The sequence below is a fragment of the Lepus europaeus genome, chromosome 5 (genome assembly GCF_033115175.1).
Source record: "Lepus europaeus isolate LE1 chromosome 5, mLepTim1.pri, whole genome shotgun sequence".
In the NCBI taxonomy this organism is placed as follows: domain Eukaryota; kingdom Metazoa; phylum Chordata; class Mammalia; order Lagomorpha; family Leporidae; genus Lepus; species Lepus europaeus.
The window spans coordinates 108,314,321-108,335,616 of record NC_084831.1 but is presented as its reverse complement, the minus strand read 5'-3'; the positions used below and the strand labels follow the sequence as shown (position 1 = coordinate 108,335,616).

The following is a 21,296-nucleotide window of genomic DNA, read 5'->3' as shown; positions in this document are numbered from 1 at the left end:
GTAAAGGCATATTTGTTTAAGTCTTCCCCTTTCTCTTTTAATACCCAATTTGGTTTTTTTTTGTTGTTTGTGATTTGTTTTTTTTTTAACTTTTATTTAGTAAATATAAATTCCCAAAGTACAGTTTATGAATTACAATGGCTTTCCCCCCTATAACTTCCCTCCCACCCACAATCCTCCCATCTCCCGCTCCCTCTCCCATTCCATTCACATCCAGATTCATTTTCAATTATCTTTATATACAGAAGATCAATTTAGTATATATTAAGATTTCATCCATTTGCACCCACACAGAACATAAAGTGTAAAATACTGTTTGAGTACTGGTTATAGCATTAATTCACATTGAACAACACAATTTGTTTTTAAATGAAAATAAACCAATACTGTTGTGGAAACTCAGCTTCTTTCTTGCTAGGATAAAAAAGGTTCCCATTTCCTCTGAAGTTCCTTGAGATGCAGTGATTTTAATTAAATAATGCTATTGTCTTTGGAAGATTCAACCTTTTGGATTAGGAAAGCAGTGGATATATAAACAGAACCACAATGTTTTTTTGAAGAATTGTAATTCTTACTAAATCTTAGGAAGAAGTTATTTTCCACAAGTATAATCAAAGGCCTTCTTTTTCTTTACTGTTGCAGAAAAGAAAAGCATTGACACTTTGGTCTTGAAATTAAGGCTTTTCATATTTTTCTTTCTTTTTGGTATGTTAGGATTGTGCCACTGACTGCTTTCTTTCAAAGGCAGATGCTTTGGAAGGAATTGTTAACTGTTGACACATATAGATTAGTGAGTACAATCCCTAGATGTAGGATTTCTATCTGTCTGTCTGTCTGTATATTTATGTATGTATATATAGAATGAGTATGAATAAATCATGTTAGAATTATAGTTTGATAGAAATACTGATAAAAACAGTAGACAACAGATTTAAAAGATAAGAGTATATGTATGTACATGCACTTTTGTTTGCAGGTATGTATATATTCTAGTTTCTGTATGGCCATAAAAAATAATTCATTTACTTTTGGCCTATTTAATACATGCCCCCAAAAAAGTACAAAATACTTAAGGAACTCTATAGCCTATTCTCTTTTCTTTTGTGAATCTTGTCCATGTAATGATAATACTAGGGCCTCAGAGAATTGGTCTTAGACCTATGGTACAAGATACCTTTTTAATGCAAAGGTGTCATTTTTATATTGCTTTATAGAAGATAATCAGATGGCTGCAAAAAATTGTGGGAAGTTTTTATCACACAAATTCACCTTATGAAATTAGACAGCTGTAGAACTCTCCTTTGTCCCCAAAAAATTGGAAACTAAAGAAAACAAACTAGAGAATTGCATCTAGGTAACTACCTTCTCTAAAGCAAGCTTTGTTTTAATTATGTGGACTGATTGCCTGTTTATTTCCCTGTTTAGTGGGGACTGGATATGCACATTTTGCAGAGATATTGGGAAGCCAGAAGTTGAATATGATTGTGATAATTTGCAACATAGTAAAAAGGGGAAAACTGCACAGGGTTTAAGCCCAGTGGACCAAAGGGTAAGTATCAAATAGTTGACTTAGTAATGGGAGTTCTGTAATTGTCTGCCTAGAACATCCTTTTTTTTACTCCTCTGTGTAGCATATACATAGCTTAATAAAATTTATTTTTAATCTCATTATTTGATGGTTTTTAAGAACATGTTTTGAGAAGCAGAGAGGGATAACTCCCATCTGCTGATTCACTCCCCAGATACCCACAACAGGTATCTGTTTTGGGCCAGTCCAAAGCCAGGACCCAGGAACTCAGTTCAGGATCTCCCACGGGGGTAGAAAGAACCCAATTACTTGAGTCCTTACTGCTGCCTCCCAGGGCCTGTTTAGGAAGCTGGAGCCTGGAGCTAGAGCCAGTAATTGAATGCAGTTACTCTGATTTGAATTGTAAGTTTATTAACTGCTAGAGCTACTCCTCTGATGGTGTTTTTGTGACTTCTGAAATCTTTGTCGTTAGCCCTGGACTCTAGATCCTTATATCCATCTTTCTCAAATTTAATGTATCCCAAACTAAGCTTTTCATTTCTAATCCTCTTCCTCAAAAAAAAAAAAAAAAAAAACAAAAACAAAAACAAAAAGGCAAAACCAAGTAAATAATAATATATAAAAACCATTCCTCTCCTGGTATTCCCCATCATTCAGAGGCACCACCATTTATTTCTATTGTTCAGGCTAGAAACTTATTGGAACATAAAGTCAAGAATGACTGCTATACCACTGTCTTACTTCCCCCATCATTATTACTATCCTCGGCAGCCATCATAATTTGTCAGCTGGACTACTGTACTCTCTTAACTGTTCTTCCTTCTAGTCCCCTTTGAGTCCATTTTCTGTACTGAACAGTTTTTCTTTTTTTAAAGTGATCTATCACTCACTTGCTTAACTTCTAATAGCCTTCCATCACTATTAAAAATGAAGTCTGAGTCCAGCATTGAGGTGCAGGGGGTTAAACTGCTGCTTTCAACTCTGCCATTCCATATTGGAGTGCCAGTTCAAGTTCTAGCTCCTCTCCTTTCGATCCAACTCCCCACTAATTGCCTGGGAAAGCAGCAGAAGATGGCTCAAATACTTGTATCCTCTGATGCCCACATGCAAGACAAAGATGGAGTTCCAGGCTCCTGGCTTAACACCTGTTTTGGGGAGTGAAACAGCAACTGGAAGAGCAATAGCTATCTCTCTGGCCCCCCTCCATCATTCTACTTTTCAAATAAGTAATAAATAAATCTTTTTTAAAAGTGAAGTCCAGGGGATGAGGTAGTGGCATAATAGGTTAAACAGCCACTTGCAACATTAGTAGCCCTTATGGGCAATAGTTTGAGTACTGGCTGCTCCACTTATAATCCAGCTCCCTACTGATGTACCTGGGAAAGCAGCAGAAGGCCCAAATGCTTGGGCCCCTGCACCCAGGTGGAAGACTCAAATGAAGCTCCAGGCTCCTGGCTTTGACCTGGCCCAGCCCCAGCACTTGTGGCTATTTGTGGAGTGAACCAGCAAAAGGAAGATCTCTCTCCCTCTTTCTGTCTATAATTCTGCCTTTCAAATAAATAAAATAAACCTTAAAAAAAAAAGTGAAGTCTAAAATCCTTTCACTTTACTCAGATTTCTGCTCATTTGATATGTAGTCTGATTTCCAAAGACAAAATATTCTTCCATATAGTTTTGTGGTCATTAGGGTTAGGTTTGGCTCCAATCTGATGTATATATTTAAAAATTCTTCCAGTGTCTACAACGAGAAGATGTGTGTTTGGGTTTTATAAACTTAAATTAAAAGAAGCTTTAATAAATGGGAAATTGTAACATTAAAATATCTAAAATTGGGTTGAGATGGCAGTTTTTTGGTGTTTTTGAACTTGAATACAGTCATTTGAAGAAGAGGTAATAATGTTTGTCTTGCTTGTTTTGGGGACTTTGAGGTACAACAAAGGATTTTTGTTTGTTTTTGTTTTTAAGATTTATTTAATTGAAAGAGTGACAGAGAAAGGAGGGAGGAAAAGGCTGCAATGGCCAGGGCTGGGCCAGGCCTAAGCCAGTAGCCTAGAGACCCATCTAGATCTCCCATGTGGGTGGCTGGCACCCAAGTACTTGGGTCATCTGCTGCTGCTTTCCCAGGCATGTTAGCAGGGAGCTGGATCAAAAACAAAGCAGCCAGGGCTCCAGCCATCCTCACATATGGGATGCTGACGTTGCAAGTGGCAGCTTAACCTGCTGTACCATGCCAGCCCCCAGTGATTATTTAATGCCAGGTAGTCTGTTAATTTTTACACAAAGTGCTTTACATTGCTTTGATGGTTTTCTTCCACTTGTGTAATCAAGACATAATAATAGATAAATTACCTTAGTCACCATTTTAGGATAAAGGTACTCTTGCTTGTTTAAAATGGAAAGAGATAGTCTGAAACTAAACAGAAAGGAAGCGATTTTCTTTTAATATTTATTTGAATGTCTAGTAAGTAGGAGGCTTCTGTCCAATCTGTTGTAAAAATATTCTGTGATAATAAAGTTCTCATTCTCAAGATTCTCTGAGGAGAAGACATTTCATGTTTTTCTTTTCTGTTTTTTGTTTTGTTTTGTTTTGGGGGGGACCAGAAATGTGAACGTCTTCTGCTTTACCTCTACTGCCATGAACTAAGTATTGAATTCCAGGAGCCTGTTCCTGTTTCGGTGAGTCGAGTACTTTAATATGCCCTCACTGGTGAAGTAGTCTCCTATGGTACTTAAGAGTATAGGTTTTGGCCCTGGACTGTATTAAAACTCAGAATTTTTGAATAAGCTCCTAAACTTCCTAAGACTCAAGTTTTGTTTTCTTATGTGTTTTTTTACTTCCTTGGATTACCAAGAAGTTATAAAAGATAACTTATGTGAAGTATTTAACCTATGCATAGTACCTGATAACATACTAAGCACTTGTGTAATCATATATTTTATTAGTCTAAATGAATGTGACATTCACTTATAAAAATTTGTTTTGCATGATTTTGTTCTGCTGAGAACCCAGTTAATTTCTTCAACCTTTTACTGTTAAGATAGACACAAAGTAGTCAATAATGGAAAGAATAACTAGAGTCAGAGGACTTGACTTAAGTTCTGCCATTAACCAACATATAACTGGGGAAATTATATACTTTTTTGGTTTTATTCTTTTAATTATGCAGTAAGAGTATTAGTCTGGATTATTTGTAAGATTGTAGTCTTGGTGATTCCAGGCTATATACTATGGGAAAAAATAATTTCTTTGTGAATATTAATTTGGATAAAAACATACAGTTGAATCTTTCCCACTGGCTCTACCTTCATAAGTCTTCTTATATGAACAGTCAAAATTTGAGAAAAGACACCTGGGAAATTTTGTAAGTCAGTGCTTTTTGTCTATCTTAAGAGAGATGGAGACTTGGTAAGGAGGAAAGGCTCTGAAATACAAAAGAAAAGAGTGAAGTCTCAGTGACTAACAGTTGGGATAAGAATGTGCTGCCTGGGGACTGGTGCTATGGCACAGTGGGTTAAAGTCCCTGCCTGCAGCGCTGCATCCTATATGGGCACCAGTTCGAGTCTTGGCTACTCCACTTCCTGTCCAGGTCCCTGCTAATGTGCCTGGGAAAGCCATGAAGAATGGCCCAAGTCCTTGGTCCCCTGCACCCGTGTGGGAGACCCAGAAGAAGCTCCTGACTCCTAGCTTCGGATCAGCTCAGCTCCAGCTGTTGCAGCCATTTGGGGAGTGAACTATCGGATGGAAGATTTCTCTTGCTGCCTCTACCTCTCTCTGTAACTCTTTCAAATAAGTAAATAAATATTTTAAAAAGAGAGAGAGAGAAAAAAAAAAGAATGTGCTACCTGTATTTTATTTGCTACCCTCAGTTATTGTATAAGATATTGCATAGCAGGCCCACTAAAGAATGTTAAATGGTAGTTGACATTTTTCTTGGGTAAGCGGAGAGATGAATTTTAAACTGTAATAGATGTACACAGAAGGAAGATTTTAAATAATCATCTGATGTTAGAATGTACCCCCCCCCTTTTAAAAAAAAATATATTTTTTTTGAAAGGTAAAGCTGTAAAGAGGCAGAGGTGCAGAGAGAGAAATCTTCCATCTGCTGGTTCATTCCCCAAATGGCTGTAGTGGCCAAAGCTGGGCCAGGCCAAAGCCAGGAGCTTCATCTGGGTCACCCATGTGGGTGCAGGGGCCCAAATACTTGGGCCATCCTCAGGTACTTTTCCAAGCACATTAGGAGGAAGCTGGATTAGAAGTACAGCAGCTGGGACTTGAACCAACGCCATATGGGATGCTGGCACTGTAGCAAGCAGAGGCTTAACCCATGGTGACATGGTGCTGGTCCTTCTAGAAAGTATCTTATCCTCAGATTCATAGATTTCACAGTAGAAATTCTTTCAGTTGTTTTCTTTTCATCAAGTATTTCAATAGCTTTTCTACATTCACTTCTATCTGAAAGGTGGAAACTCTCCACTGGTTAGTCACCCTTGCTGATTTCTTTCTTTCCAAGTCTATTGGTTAAAGGTAGAATTTTGGGAATCTCTATTATAATCAGTCGTGGAGACTGGCACTTACTCTGTAAAATTTGGTTTTCACTATATGATTGAGGCAGAAGATTTAAAATACATTTGCTGTACCTCAAATTTCCAATTCGCTGACTCAGTAATCAATATTTCTTTTTCTAAAAGTAATATGATGTACATTACCAAACTAATAAGCATTTTTGGAGAATTCTTATCTATCCTTTTTATTTATTTTAGATACCGAACTACTATAAAATTATAAAGAAACCAATGGATTTATCCACAGTGAAAAAGAAGCTTCAGAAAAAACATTCCCAACACTACCAAATCCCGGATGACTTTGTGGCTGATGTCCGATTGATCTTCAAGAACTGTGAAAGGTTTAATGAAGTATGTTAGCTTCCAACCTATAGAGTCTTCCTTTACTCATTTTTATTTGTTTGATTTTGGTTTTTCTGCTAAGTTTTTAAATTTAGTTGAAGTATTTTTTCCTGCTTAAGTCCTGTCAAAAATGGAATTTGTATTTACAGCTCCAAAGAAGAATGTTTACTATGTATAATTGGAATATATATTTAAATATAATGACTTAAAAATATTATTGAATATCCCTTCCTCAGTAAGTTGAGGGTTGGGCTAAGTATGGAAAGTTGTCTGTAGCTAAGTATATTTTGTGAGATACAATTAAAGAGAGCCCACATTTTGGATACATTTAGGAAGGGTATCTGTAGCAATATATTAGGGTTTTATTATTGACTCCATAAATGTAGAACCTTAAAATCATAAACTAATCTCTGGTGTCTCATTAGGATAGGGCCCAGAATATAGAATGTTGAGTTTTCAATTTTCAGCAATGTGACTTTCATTTACTTTGGTTATGTAATTTTTTGAGAATAAGGATGAGCCCTCTGCACCTTAAAAAAGTATGATGTATACCTCTTTCAATGAACTTATGTTGTGATACATTTTGGGTGAAGTCAAATCTATTATGTTACGCAATGTTCCTTATAGAAGAGAATGGTGTTGAGGATGAGAATCTACAAAATTTTTATAAAGGTTAATTCTAAAATTTCTTTATTGCTGATGAAATTTGAGTGCCATATGCTTCTTGCCAAAATAAATCACACTGAATCCTTTAATGTTTACCCATCGTGCTTCTGGAAGTATCAGACAGCATTTTAAAATTAAAAACAAGTAATCCTTTTAAAGTGAAAAGCCTAGTCATCTTTATTGCAATAATGTAATATGCCACATAGTAAATTAGTAAAATCGTATTAAGTTGAATTTATAAAGTACAGTTCCCAATTTTTCTGTTTTTTAATGCAGTTAGATGTTTTCAAATATGTATGCTTTTGTAAGTTGACCCAAAAATTCACTTTACCTGCCTTAGTAATGGTTAAATAATGTATGATTAACATTTCACCATAAAGATAAAATTCTGATTAAGTTGCTTGTTGAAAGTTTGACAGCTTTTTAAAGCCATGTTTCTTTATATCATTGTTTTCACAAATATTTTTCTCTTGGATAGATTGATGTATTCAGACCAATTCCTACTCAAATTGACCTTACCTGTTTGAAATGCGACAGTTAGATTTCACAATAGCTTTAGTGACAGTTTTGTTAAAAAAAAAAAAAAAAATAGTGCTTCCATGTTCTGTAGAAGAATTTTAGAAATCACTTAACCTGGTTGTAGCAATTTGTTTTCCCTAGTATGGCTGACTTTCGTCACCAATCCTATACAGTCTCATAACTTTAGAAAGGATTATAATTTCCCTTTTTTGTTTTTGACTCTGGTATCCTTTTTAGATGATGAAAGTTGTTCAAGTTTATGCAGACACACAAGAGATTAATTTGAAGGTAAGCTTTTCAGACCATGCAAACTTGGTGAAGGAATATGCATTACCCAAGGTGAATATTCCTATCTTTTGCTTGCAGGCTGATTCAGAAGTAGCTCAGGCAGGGAAAGCAGTTGCATTGTACTTTGAAGATAAACTCACAGAGATCTACTCAGACAGGACCTTCGCACCTTTGCCAGAGTTTGAGCAGGAAGAGGATGACGGTGAGGTAACTGAGGACTCTGATGAAGACTTTATACAGCCCCGCAGAAAACGCCTAAAGTCAGATGAAAGACCAGTACATATAAAGTAAATGACGTGGACTTAATCAGTTGTTTAAAAAGGAAAGAAGAGGAAGAAACCAGAAAACTTTTAAGAGTTGCTGGAATATCCTGCCTCCATGGGCACCACCTGAAGAAGCTGATAGCTTCCACACAGTGTTAGATTGAAATGATGGCCAGAAAATGCTTCTTGTTGAGAAAGGGGGAGAGAACTTTATATGCAACTATAAAAAGCAAAAATAAAATGATACAAGGAGTTCTGTTACTAACAAGGATGATTCCTCTGGTGTTAGAAATGGCAGATGTTGACGATCATGCGGTATTGACTGGTGCAGGATACTGATGTACAAGTAAATACTTGAGACTTACATTGCTTGATAAATTGTGTCTTTGGACTAGAGTGCACACTTACTAAAACAACTTTTATGCCTCCCCCTTCACACACATAAATACTGGGTTGTTTTCTAGGTACAAGTCAGAATAGCTCAGATTCCACCTTAATCTCAGTGCAGATGTGCACTAAATCATGCCATTATGTTTTTTCTCATTTTGATACTATTGGGCCTTCGTTTTTAAATTGGCTTAAGAAACTCAAGTAATTTTAATTTTAATCATACTTTGCATATAAGAAACATGACCATTGAACATCATTTAATCAAATTCAATGGTATAATGAAATTAAAATGTTAACTTTTAGTAGTGGATCATATAGAATTATAGTAGTCATTTCCAGAAAACACTTCCACACGATTACACTTCCCAATCAGATCATCTGATCATATAGTTATTCCCATGAAAGGCAGAATGTTTGTTTCAAAAATAATCTAGTTTTCTGTACATTTAAATTTGATTGAGAAGGTGACAACTGGCTCTTATCCAGTCTTCCTTCATATCAGTTTTCTGATAGACCACTATTGGCAAACAGTAATCTGTCAACTACCAAATGTGTAAAATTTTCTGTATTTCACTTTGTCTTATTTGTAAATAGTGAACTTAAACTTCTGGCAGATCAGCAACATTTGCTGAGCCTGTTTTTTAAGCTAATGTGTATTCTTACTAATGTTCCTATCAAGAATGGATTTGTAATATATGCTGTCTATTTCTAATGTTCACATTCATATTTTGAGGTTCTATCTTATTTTAATAGAGAACAGACTTCTCAAAAAATCTTCAGAAGCAGCTTATTATTGAAATATCAAAATATTAAGATAAACCCGGTGGGGTTAGATTACTCATCTGTCCACCAAGTGGGACATTTGCATGGACTGGGGGCTTAAAAGACTTAGAAGAGGCCTGTAAGTAAATTCTGAAAATGAGCCAATCCCCACTTGAATGGTTACTGGAGTAAACCCACCTGTACTACCCTGGCTACAGCACCTGAGGCAGATAAACCAACTTGGCTCTGGTTCATTTTTCTTCTCTTCATTTGTATGCTCAAATTCAAGATGTGTGTTCTAGACTGTGTACAGGCTTTTTTTGTTATTGGATTAAAAATTTTAGTCCTACTTTTGTATGGACATATTAGAATATAAAGTGACCAAAATAGAATTTGCCATTAGATATTTTTCAGATGTCGGCAGATTTGTGGCAAGTTAATTTGCCTTTTTAAAAAAAAATCAGCTTGAGCAATTCAAACAGTAGACTACTCAGAAAATTATTTGACATAATTGTCTAAGAGGTAAATATTTTTAGTGCATATTGAATCAAATAAAGTTCTCTAAAGGAATTATTATACAGATTCTTTTGGATTGTTTTTCTTTGTTAACAAGTGGTGTGGGTAAACAGGAATACGATTCCAGGCCTTCTGATGGTGTGTTTAAATGGTATGGATTTTGTTACTGCTATTGACTTAACTTTATATCCCCTGGCTTCCTTTTAGCTTCTGTTTGTTTTGTTATAAGTTAAACTTTAAAATAAATTTACCAAACTGGTTTTATCATTTTACTCAAACTTCAGATCCTCAAGAGGAGTTTTTTATAAGAGGGAGGACATCATTTAAAAATTATTTTATCTATGCCTATTTTCCACCACATCCCAGATTGCAGTGTCTAAGTAGACGGATGTGCGGGGCCACAGTTTGGAAAAGAAGATGTATTTAACTTTCTTCAAGGCTCTGAGTTCTGATATTTTGTATTTACTCCTCAGATGAACCCTTTTCAAAACTCTTAGATAGTAAGTCATAAATAGATTCTTCCAGATTGCAGAAGAAACAGATTTAATATTTGTCAATGTTTGAGGCCTTATGAAATAATGTGTTCCCTTAACATTTTTATATTAGACGGAGTTCTTGAGTTTTGTTTATTTTGTTTGAGTTAAGATTGGTTGAATTAATTTAAAAGTGTTTTTATTATCAGCATTTACTTGGCTCCATTTCTGAAACAAGATATTTCATACTGCTGAGGAATTACTTTTACTAACTATCAACAAACCACCATTAAGTGAAGGGATTCATTTTCATTAAAGCTTTTTTTTTTTTTTTGCACACTGATTATTGTGTTGCTAAGCTATTTGTTCAGCTGTAACATAACTGCTTAAAAAGTATAAAAACTTAAATTGATATTCAGATTATGTGTTTTCCTATTAATTGATGTTTTTTTAAAAAAAACATCAATCTCTGAAGGCAGGTTGTTTTTAAACTCCATTTCGTATTTCTGGATGTGTTTTTTCACACTTGGGGCAGCTTATTCATTGAATGAAGAAATTGCTTTGCAAAGGGAAACATGGGAAAATTCCAAAATATGATTTGATTGCAGTCCATGATGTATTTGAAGACACTACCCCAATGCTGCTAAGGTGTGGAGCCCAGTGTCAGTATTCATTCTTTTGGTATTTAGATTCCTCAAATAAGAGCTTAGGTAATTGAAAAAATCACTTAAGTTTACGACTTTTTATTGTAACAGTTTTGAGATTTCTTTTTAGTTAATCCAAAGAAATAATGCTTGCAAAGTGTGCAAATTATAGATTTATCAATTACCTCAGCAGGCACCCCACCACGTAATTATTAGTGATTGATGTTCATAAAAAGATTCAGGACTTCCAACTGTGCCCTTGGATTGTGGCCCTACCCTGTGTTCTCTTTCTGAAGGGGAGTAGCTGCTGTGGCCCCCTCCCTAGTGGCCTTTACCTCCTGTACCCATCCCTGTTGCATATAACACATGAAGCACGGACATCTCATTTCTTGTCCATCAGCGCTGTTTATTTGCATTCTCTGCGTTGGATCTGTGAGTAGTTATTCAAAAATCTGCCCACCCCACTCTCTTAGTTAAAATAATCAAGTTCTTAATTCATCCCATGAAATTTTCATTTATATACTATATTATCTGCTGAAGATGATTCACGATTTTTCAAGGCATACTAACGTTTGATCTTATACCAGACCTGGGTGTTTCCTTTAATTTTTTTCTCATGGTTATCTCCTCCTTGATAAAGCAATAACACTGCTTTAAGTCTGTTGCCTAATAGCATGTCATAATCCTCTCCTGGATGGTGATTTTATAGGAAAGTTTGTATGCATATCACCTAGTCTCTTTTAAAAATTAAGAAATTTAAATGTATGCTGGAGGTAATGACAATATATGTGGCATTTTATTTTAAAAATTGGGGAAAGTTGAATATTTTTTTAAAAGTAGGTGTTTGAGTAAAAAAAATTGAAGGTACTTTTTTAACAAAAAAAAATTTATATGCCACAATTTATGTAAACATTTCAGATTTCAACATGTACACTTGGGTATAATGATTTCTTTTATGGTCAAAATGCATGTCGTGGTCAAAATGCATTTCTTCCATCTTAGTTTCTTATGTTTGCCTATGTGGTCCTTTATATATATATATTTTTATGATATCTGCAGAACAAAATTATCTTCAAAAATAAGTTAATTAAAATACTTTTTGCCATATCAAGTGCAGAATGTAAAAATTAAGTTTAGCCCTTTTCTAGCAGGTGATAGTTAACATTGGAAATGCTCTTCTTTTAAATTCACCAAATTTATATGTGGGAAGGCACCAAAATGATTTTGTAAGTGCCACTGCAATATTCCCTTTCAAGTGTGGCCTAAATTTCAATATTTAGAATGAACTGCATGTCTGCTCCTGGTCTGAAAAATGTGGGCTTTTACTATGTTTTGAAGCAGTGAAACATGTACATTAGCCTATAAAAAAGATTTGTGAAATTTGAGAGCTTGTTAATTTTCTATGTAGAGGTATCTCCACATGAAAGGGTTAAATTCACAGCCTTACTAATTCCTTGCTTCCAGTATTTCAACTGGTCTCCTCCCCTCATTATTATTACTACCACTACTATTACTTTTGCACATAGTTAAGTACCCTTCAACATGATTCTTAAAGAAAAAGTGCTGTTTCTGTGGTATTGTATTCTCGAAATAATCATATTTAATTTTTTTAAACAAGGTTGCAGTTTCTAATTGTTCTGTTCCTGTGTTTTTTGCTGGTGTGTAATGAAAGCAAGTTTTTTCTTTTCATGGTTATTTAATACATTAGCTGCCTGTAAATAATTCTTGTTACAATGCTCTGGAATGTGTTGTAGAAGTTGTATTAGATTAGTTTAAAGCCTTGTTTGAAAACCACATTGTTTTGGTTATTTCTATTAAATTAGAAAATTGAAAAAGTTTTCAAATGAATTTTTTTTTCCTTCCCTAAATTGTTACTTAATAATTTTAATCCATTAAAAAGATTATACTGCCTACCAGCACCAGAAATACAGTGTTGAACAAGATACAATAGAACTTCCTGCCTTCATGATGCTGGACTTCTGTGTTAGAATAATGAACGTTACGATGCGATTAACATGGTATGTATTTGAAATGCATGGTTAAGAATCTAACCCAAACTTCATTGTCAGACAAACAATCTGTCTCACTCCTAAAAGATAAGGTAATGGAGCAGGGATAGAGAATATAAAATGCAGAATCCTGTATGTAAAAGAGGACATTCGTGTATTCCAGGAACTGAAAGCTTGAGTTCAGCTGTAACAATGTTAAGCTGGAGTGGTAAAATTCAAGTTGAAAACTGAGTAGGGTCCTCTTCAATCTGAGTCTTGGGTCAGACAGAAAGGTTTGGGACTTAAGGAGAGGCCAACGAGGACCCCTTGAAGGAGTCTTGTCAATGTGGGAGGATGGATGGGGTGATTTCATCATATTGGCCCTTTTGAGAGTTTATTTTAACCGTTGAAGAATGGACTTTGGAGGGTGTCAAAGGTGGAGAGAGCTGTGAGTAATCCAGATGGGCCTTCCACTAGTTGTCTGGCAGTGGAATGGAGAATAGTCAATTTCTAGAGAGATTTCGAAATTACAACAGACCAATAATTGCTAGTACCAATCAAAATAAAAAAGAGGAGAAAGGAATAGGCTATAATTATATGGAGAGAGGAGCGAGTCGTTTGGGACTTGTTGAGTTCGCGGTACTAATGGGAAATTAAGGTACAGGTGGCTGTGGTCCTAATGCTCATGAGATATCCCTAAATATGTCTAGCACTTGACACGCACTTAATAAAATGCTTGTTGTCTCATGTTGAACCATTAACTTAGTAAGTGGTCAGAGCCTGTTCCAGATTGAGAGTACCATTGGTGAGATGTATGAGGCACTGAAAGACCAATTTGAATGTAGACTGTTCTTTCAAACAGTTTGACTTTGTTTAGATTATAGAGAACTTAAGGCCATGAATAACCAAGGAAAACAATGAAAATTCCTAATTGTTATTCTTAAAGATGCATTTTATTTAGTGGGAAAGAATGCAGAGTTTGGCCATTGTACAGATGTTGGGTTGAACCCTAGTTTTAGCAGTTAGTATGACTTCAGTATGGACATGCAGTTTCATGTGTGAAGTGAAGATAGTCCTATCTGGGTCATGAAGTTAATAGAGATGAATTGAAATCATTTGTAGCACTGGATTGGCATACTAAGTTCTCAACCACCATGTAATTTCTTTCTTTTTTTTTTTTTTAAACATTTATTTATTTGAAAGATAGAAAAGGAGAGGCAGAGAGAGAGAGAGAGGTCTTCCATCTGCTGGTTCACTCCCCAAATGGCCACAATGGCTGGAGCTGCGCTGATCCAAAGCCAGGAGCTTCTTCCGGGTCACCCATGCGGGTGCAGGGGCCCAAGGACTTGGGCCATCTTCTGCTTTCCCAGGCCATAGCAGAAAGCTGGATCAGGAGAGGAGCAGCCGGGACTCGAACAGGCGCCCACATTGGATGCTGGCACTATAGATGGCAGCTTTACCCTCTATGCCACAGCTTCGGCCCCTGAAAAAAGAGACAAGTTATAAATATAATTTATCCCTTTTTTATTGATGAAATTTAAAAAAGCTTTCCATACTGGAACCTGTCTTTCAACTGAAGGCTTAGCTCTTAAGTATTAATGTAATTTTACATTCATTTAATCAGTCCTTAGACTTCTGAACTCCCTCCCAAGAAAACGCACATTAGGCTTTGGATTCTTAGAAAACAGTGAGTACAGACAAGAATTAGTGAGGTGAAACACCTGATGCCAGCTTCTGCTTCAAGCTCCTGGCCTCAAGTAGTGGCCAATACAGACATGCCACTGCTCTGGAAAGGCAGTTCAGACAGAGGGACATCTCTGACAGCATGACAGACTACCACTCCCTAGGGACCCAAATACCTGAAATATTGGATAAAATTCATTTAAAAATTTTTTAATTCATCATGTAGCTAGCTAGCAAGGAAGGATACTCGGAACTGCCCTCCACACCTGTGTAGAGTGATTCAGACAAGGTGATTCCCACAGATTCACGGCCTGAATTCTTAATGTGTGGAACAAGTAAGGAGATTGCTCTAGATAGAAAAGTCAGATGCAGTGCATTAACTTTGGTTTTTAAAATTCAACCATTAAAGGTATACAGATGCTGCAGGAAATGTGTAATAAACTCTCACATGATACAGAACAGTGCTTCATTAGGTATGATAATGGTTTTTTGTGCCTGAATCACAGCATCCTGTTTCTTTGAAGATACATGCCAAAATACCTAGAGATGAGTATTCTGTTTGCCACCTCCAGTGGATAGGCCAAAATCTGTGTGTGTGTGTCTGTGTGTGTGAGAGAGAGAGAGAGAGAAAACGTGGGTGCAAATACAGCATAGTAGCTGCTGACTCAGTGAAAGGCACGTCAATGTTCAGTGTACTCCTTCAGCTTCCTTTTAGACTTGGGACAATTTAAAAATAAGATTATCGTAGAATTGAACAAAAAAGCCCAAATCTAGAGAAATAAAGCTCTGCCGGTTCCTGTGTCTGGAATGTGCTCAGCTCCAGAAGGCAGACCTTCCAGAACCTGGAACCTTAGAAGATACCCCGTGAAAGAGTGCGCCAGGACATCCTACCTGGGGAGGAAAGCTGCTCCTGAGAATGTGTGTCCACAAGCTGACAGGCCAGTTTTTGTTTTTTAAAGATTTATTTTATTTATTTGTAAGTCAGAGTTAGAGAGAGATCTTCCATCCATTGGTTCACTCCCCAGATGGCCGCAACGGCTGGAGCTGCGCCGATTAGGAGCCAGGAGCTTCTGGGTCTCCAACATGGGTGCAGGGGCCCAAGGACTTGGGCCATCTTCTACTGCTTTCCCAGGCCACAGCAGAGAGCTGGATCAGAAGTGGAGGAGCTGGGACTAGAACCGGCGCCCATATGAGATGGTGGAGGGTTAACCTACTGTTCCATGGAGCCAGCCACACAGACCAGTTTGGAACCAAACTCATGCTACTTATGTATTTAGAAAAACTGAAAGTGGTCTGAGGTTCGAAGTGCTCCTGGGCATTTAATAGAAGTAAATGTTAATGCTATCTTAAGGAAAGCACTAGAACTCATTTTTGAAGTCAAAAAAGTGAAATGAATAAATCAGGAGAAACAGCAGATTATGACCTGCAAAGACAACAGATGTTGGGATTATCAGATGAATGTATTCAAAGACGTCACCAAAAAAAACCCACTAACAAACATTTTGACATCTCTAATCTGGAGATGACATTGCAGTATTAAATTAGCATGACACAAAAAAGCCTTGGTACCTGATGCTCTAGATTCAAAGAAATGCAATATGTGTAAGGAGTAGAATATAAAACAATTGAGAATGAAAGCCTTAAAAATGATGGAGGTATGGGGTGGGAGTAGAAAGTGATCAAATTTGGAAGCAATGAGACATCTAGACAAGAAAGCAAAGTACTAGGTAAAGCAAAAGACAGTGAATCAGAAGAGCAAGATGAAGAATTTATTATACAAAATGCAGTACAGAGAGAAGGTGTGGGGGGAAAAAGGCATCAAGGACATGTTGAAGAGGTCAGTGGACCGGTGCTGTTGCTCACTTGGCTAATCCAACCGGCTAGTCCCAGTTGCTCCTCTTCCAGTCCAGCTCTCTGCTGTGGCCCGGGAGGGCAGTGGAGGATGGCCCAAGTGCTTGCTTGGGTCCCTGCATCCACATGGGAGACCGGGAGGAAGCACCCAACTCCTGGCTTCAGATTGGTGTAGCTCTGGCCGTGGTGGCCATTAGGGGAGTGAACCAACAGAAGGAAGACTTTTCTGTCTGTCTCTTACTGTCTATAACTCTCTCACACACACTAACTCTGCCTGCCCAAAAAAAAAAAGTCAGTGAACGTATGATAGAGTACCAGACTGAGATGAAAGGGGGAATTGAATATCTGAGGACAAGTCTGAGAATTGTCAGTCATTTGTCCTTAGATCTGGGGAGCTGGGCAATACCTACTGAGCTAAATTCTAGAAGAAAAAGTGTAGCACTGCAAAAGCGATGAGTGTGACACCCATGGGAAGGAACCACCAAGAACAGACTAACCATGGTTACCTTGACTGCTAATTGTCAACAGTGGAAATCAGAGCAGAGTGGAATAATTTTCATGTGTGAGTATTCTGTACCTAATTTAATACTATCTTATCACCAGCGTATCCTCATTAAGTCAACTTCTGGGAATTCATTCTAGTAAAAGTCAAGTAAAAAAGAGACCAGGGATAGTGAAAAAATGGTAAATGAGGGTAAACTGAACGCCATAAAATTGTGAGTTAAATAAGACACATGAATGAGCATGACAATGCAAGAAGCTCTCCTTTCCCACTCCCTGGAAAACTGGTGAAAATCCGCACAAACGTGCGAAGCCTCTGTGAGTTACCCTGTGAGCAAACAGCAGAGCAACCATGCATTTGGATGAACCCCCGGAGTTGTGTGGGAAATGGTGAGGGTGCTATTTGAACCTTGACTGCTCCCTGTTCCGCCATCCAAGCTTGGCTATTGGAGATTCCACCCAAGACTCTCTTTCCCAGCTTCTAGTTGGAGGATTGTCTTCTTGGGAAAAGTAGCATGTCTCTTTCTCATCCTGCACCTGTGACACACCACCACCCTCTTTGCCCACCATGCCTGGGCAAGTGCTGTTGAGAAGTATGGGCTCCCGCCTGGAGAACAGAGGCTCAGCCTTGGGTGCGGCACTCGTTGAAAACGTGATCACCCTTGCCTTGGCTCATGAGACAGAAGTTGCATGTCTGGAGAATTAAGCTGCAAAGGCCTCAGGCTGCTGCCCCACCCACTCCACTGAGCGTTCAGCTTCTAGCATGGGCACAGAGGGTGCTGGTGCCCCAGTCAGAAGCTTGCCGTTGGGCCAGTTCCAAAGTCCTGCTTTGGAGATTTCTGCCTTTGTCCTTAATCAGACTGTGAAACAATCCCTAATCTCTTCCACAAGCAATGAGTTTCATTTGTAACAGTGCAGATAAAGGCTCACCACTGGAGCTTGGCAAATAAAGCTGAAGAAATCCAAGATCCTGTTGAAACTATAGGTAGGTTAGTTTGTAGGGGAGAACCAGAGAATAAGATGGTGCCAGGCACTCTTCTGGGATCAGAACAAATACGAAACAGACCTCAGAGCTCTGTTGAAGGATCCAGAATATAATTGGATTAATTTCTGGAGTCATTTACACCCCACAGCACTGTTGGAAATAGAGCAATTAGGCCAGGTGTTGGAATCACTGGTCACTGAAATCAGTTGGCTCAGGAAAGCCACTGTCACTCCAAAGAGACCTGGGCTTCTGTTGCCTGAGGAGTGACAGCAGAAGCATGGGAGTGGGGAGAAAGAAACACAGCTTAAATAAACCTGCCAGTCACTCACACAGCCCTTTGGGGGCGGGGGGTGGCGAGAAACAAGAGTTGCTATAATGTATGCTCTAAAATGTCTAGTCTCTAATAAACGCTGGACATGCAAACAGCCAGGAGAATGCAACCCAGAGACTGGAAATAAAGCAGGCAACAGAAATGATGAGAATGAAAGATGTTGAGTTATAAGAAAAAGACATGAAAGTTACCATTAAAAATGGTCTTGTGGCAGGCGTTTGGTATAGCGGTTAAGATACAGCTTGGGACATGCACAACTCAAAGTGGAGTGCCTGGGGTAAAGTCCCAGCTCTGCTCCTGATTCCAGCTTCCTGCTAATGTGCACTCAGAGGTGTCAAGTACTGTGGCTCAAGTAATTGGGTCCCTGCCGCCTCCGTGGGAGCTTCAGGTTGAGTTGCTGGCCTTGGCCCTGTCCAGGCCACTCTAGGCATTTTGGGGAATGAAACAGCAAATGGGAGCTCTCTGTCCACCTTTCAAAGAGAAATATAGATTACTAATAAAAAGTTCTCAGCACTAAAGAAAACCATGATTCAAGAGTTACGATAATGTCATATCAAACAGAATGTCAGAGATATTAATTAAAAAGAACTAAATAGGAATTCTGAAGTTGCAAAGTGCGGTAGAAATCTACTAGCGAGATCTGGCAAAATAATAGGCTGATAAAGATTGGAGAGAAAGGAACGAAAACAAACACAGTCTTGGAGAAATGTGCGACACCTCTAGACACACCAGCAAACCCCTTATAGGAGGGAGATGAAAATACCTTCCAAGAAACGATGGCTGAAGCTTCCCAAATTTATTGCAAAATAATAATACACACAGAAACCAGTGTGAGCCCTGAGTAGGATAAACTCAAAAGAGATCCAAAGCCTGACACATCATGGTCAAAAAAAAAAAAAAAAAAAAGGCAAAATGAAACACTAAAAAAGATGAGAAAATCTTGAAAGCAGCAAGAGAAAAACAACTTGGAGTGGCTGTTTGGTGCTGTGGTTAAGTCACCTCTTGGGACACCCGCAACCTGCATCCCACACTGGGGTGCCTGGGTCTGGAGACCAGCTCCACTTCCAGTTCCAGCTTCCTGCTAGTGCACACCCTGGGAGGCAGCAATGATGGCTCAAGGACTTGGGTCTTTGCCCACCATGTGGAAAACCTCCCATTGATTTTCTGGCTCCTGATTTCTGCCCGACCCAATACTGGCTGTACTGGGCATTTGGGGAGTGAATCAGCAGATGGAAGATCTCTGTCTCTCTACCTTTCAAATAAAACGAAAATAAATAATTTTTTTAAAAAAACCTCATCTTGTTCCTTTCAAGGGAATAAGAGCAATAAATAGTTGACTGTAATGCTCAAAGGAAAAAATTGTTAGCCAAGAATTCTATATCCAGCAAAGCTATCTTTCAGAACTGGAGACAAAACAAAGGCTTTGTCAGATAAACAGAAAGTGAGAGGATTTTTTTGTTAGCAAACCTGTCTTACAAAAAACACTTGAAAGGAGGCTGGCGCTGTGGCATAGCAGGTAAAGCCGCCACCTGCAGTGCTGGCATCCAATATGGGCACTATTTCAAGTCCCGGCTGCTCCACTTCCGATCCAGCTCTCTGCTGTGGCCTGGGAAAGCAGTAGAAAATGGCCCAAGTCCTTGGGCCCCTGCACCCATGTGGGAGACCCAGAAGAAGCTCCTGGCTTCAATCGGCACAGCTCCAGTCATTGCTGCCATTTGGGGAGTGAAACTGCAGGTGGAAGACCAGAGTCTCTCTCTGCCTCTCTGTGACTCTGCCTTTCAAATAAGCAAATATTTTTAAAAAGTAATTTACATAGGACAGTAGAAATGAATACAGATGCTCCTTGACATTCAATGGTCATGAGCCCCAATAAACCCATCCATCAGAAGTTGAAAATATTGTTAAGTTGAAAATGCATTTAATGCACCTAACTGCACCAAAGTAAATTAATCTTTAAATTCCATTTTCCACAAACATTCTGAAGCACCCTCATATGTTGTTCAAAACGAAGCCAAGCCTCGGGGTGGGCATTTGGTGCAGTGGTTAAGATGCCACTTGAGACATCCCATGTCGGAACGCCGGGGTTCAAATCTGCTGACTTCCGCTTCCTGCTGCTGTGGGGCCCTGAGAAGCAGTGGTGAGGGATCAGCTAGCCGACTCTCTGCCACCCATGTGGGAGACCCAGACTGAGTTCTCAGCTTTGGGTTTGGTTATTTATTTGAGATGTAGAGTCACAGACAGAGAGAGGGAGAGACAGAGAGAAAGCTCTTCCATACAGTGGTTCACTCCCCAAATGGCTACAACAGCCAGAGCTGGGTCAATCTGAAGCCAGGAGCCAGGAGCTTCTTTCGGGTCTTCCATGCGGGTGCAGGGGCCCAAGGTCTTGGGCCATCTTCTGCTGCTTTCCCAGGCCACAGCAGAGAGCTAGATCGGACTTGAGGAGCTGGGACTTGAACCAGCACCCATATGGAATGCCAGGCACTGCAGGCGGAGGCTACCCCAGCTCCAAGTTTTGAGCTGGCTCAGCTCTGGCTGTCATGAGCACTTGAAGAGTAATCAAGTAGATGGAACTGCACTCCCTCCCTTACAAATAAAATAAATAAAAATTTTCAAAAATAAAATATTCACTTAGTGTAAAAGAAAGCATTAATGGAGGAGTTTAAGAGCCAAAAGACATAAGATATGGAAAACAAAAGCCAAAATGTCATAAACTCGATGATATCAATAATCACACATTAAATACAAATAAATTAAGCAATACAAAAGATTGTCATTTATTTATATGTACTACTGTATACAGGAGACATGTGTTAGATTCAAAGATAAAAGAAGATTGAAGGTTAAAGGTTGTAGCATGCAAACAGCAACCATACGAAAGCTGGTGTTGATCTGGGGGCTGGTGTAAGCCACCACCAGCGATGCTGTCCCTGATTCCAGCTTCCTGCGCATACATCTCCTGGGAAGCGGGATATGATGGCTAAGGACTTGCGTCCATGCTACCCA

General features: G+C 38.5%; 1 protein-coding gene across 2 annotated transcripts in view; it reads left to right on the top strand.

Annotated features, from left to right (window-relative positions):
- TRIM33 (tripartite motif containing 33) overlaps window positions 1-12,792 on the top strand; it is a 142,215-nt gene extending 129,423 nt beyond the window's left edge. The window contains exons 16-20 of one of the 2 annotated variants that reach the window (XM_062192013.1): window positions 1,426-1,549; window positions 4,130-4,204; window positions 6,290-6,442; window positions 7,856-7,906; window positions 7,985-12,792. In XM_062192013.1, the coding sequence (XP_062047997.1) occupies window positions 1,426-1,549; window positions 4,130-4,204; window positions 6,290-6,442; window positions 7,856-7,906; window positions 7,985-8,197 (616 nt within the window). In that variant the 3' untranslated portion in view covers window positions 8,198-12,792. The remainder of the gene's footprint in view (window positions 1-1,425; window positions 1,550-4,129; window positions 4,205-6,289; window positions 6,443-7,855; window positions 7,907-7,984) is intronic. The other variant, XM_062192014.1, reaches the window with a different exon arrangement.
- The last annotated feature ends 8,504 nt before the right edge of the window (window positions 12,793-21,296 follow it).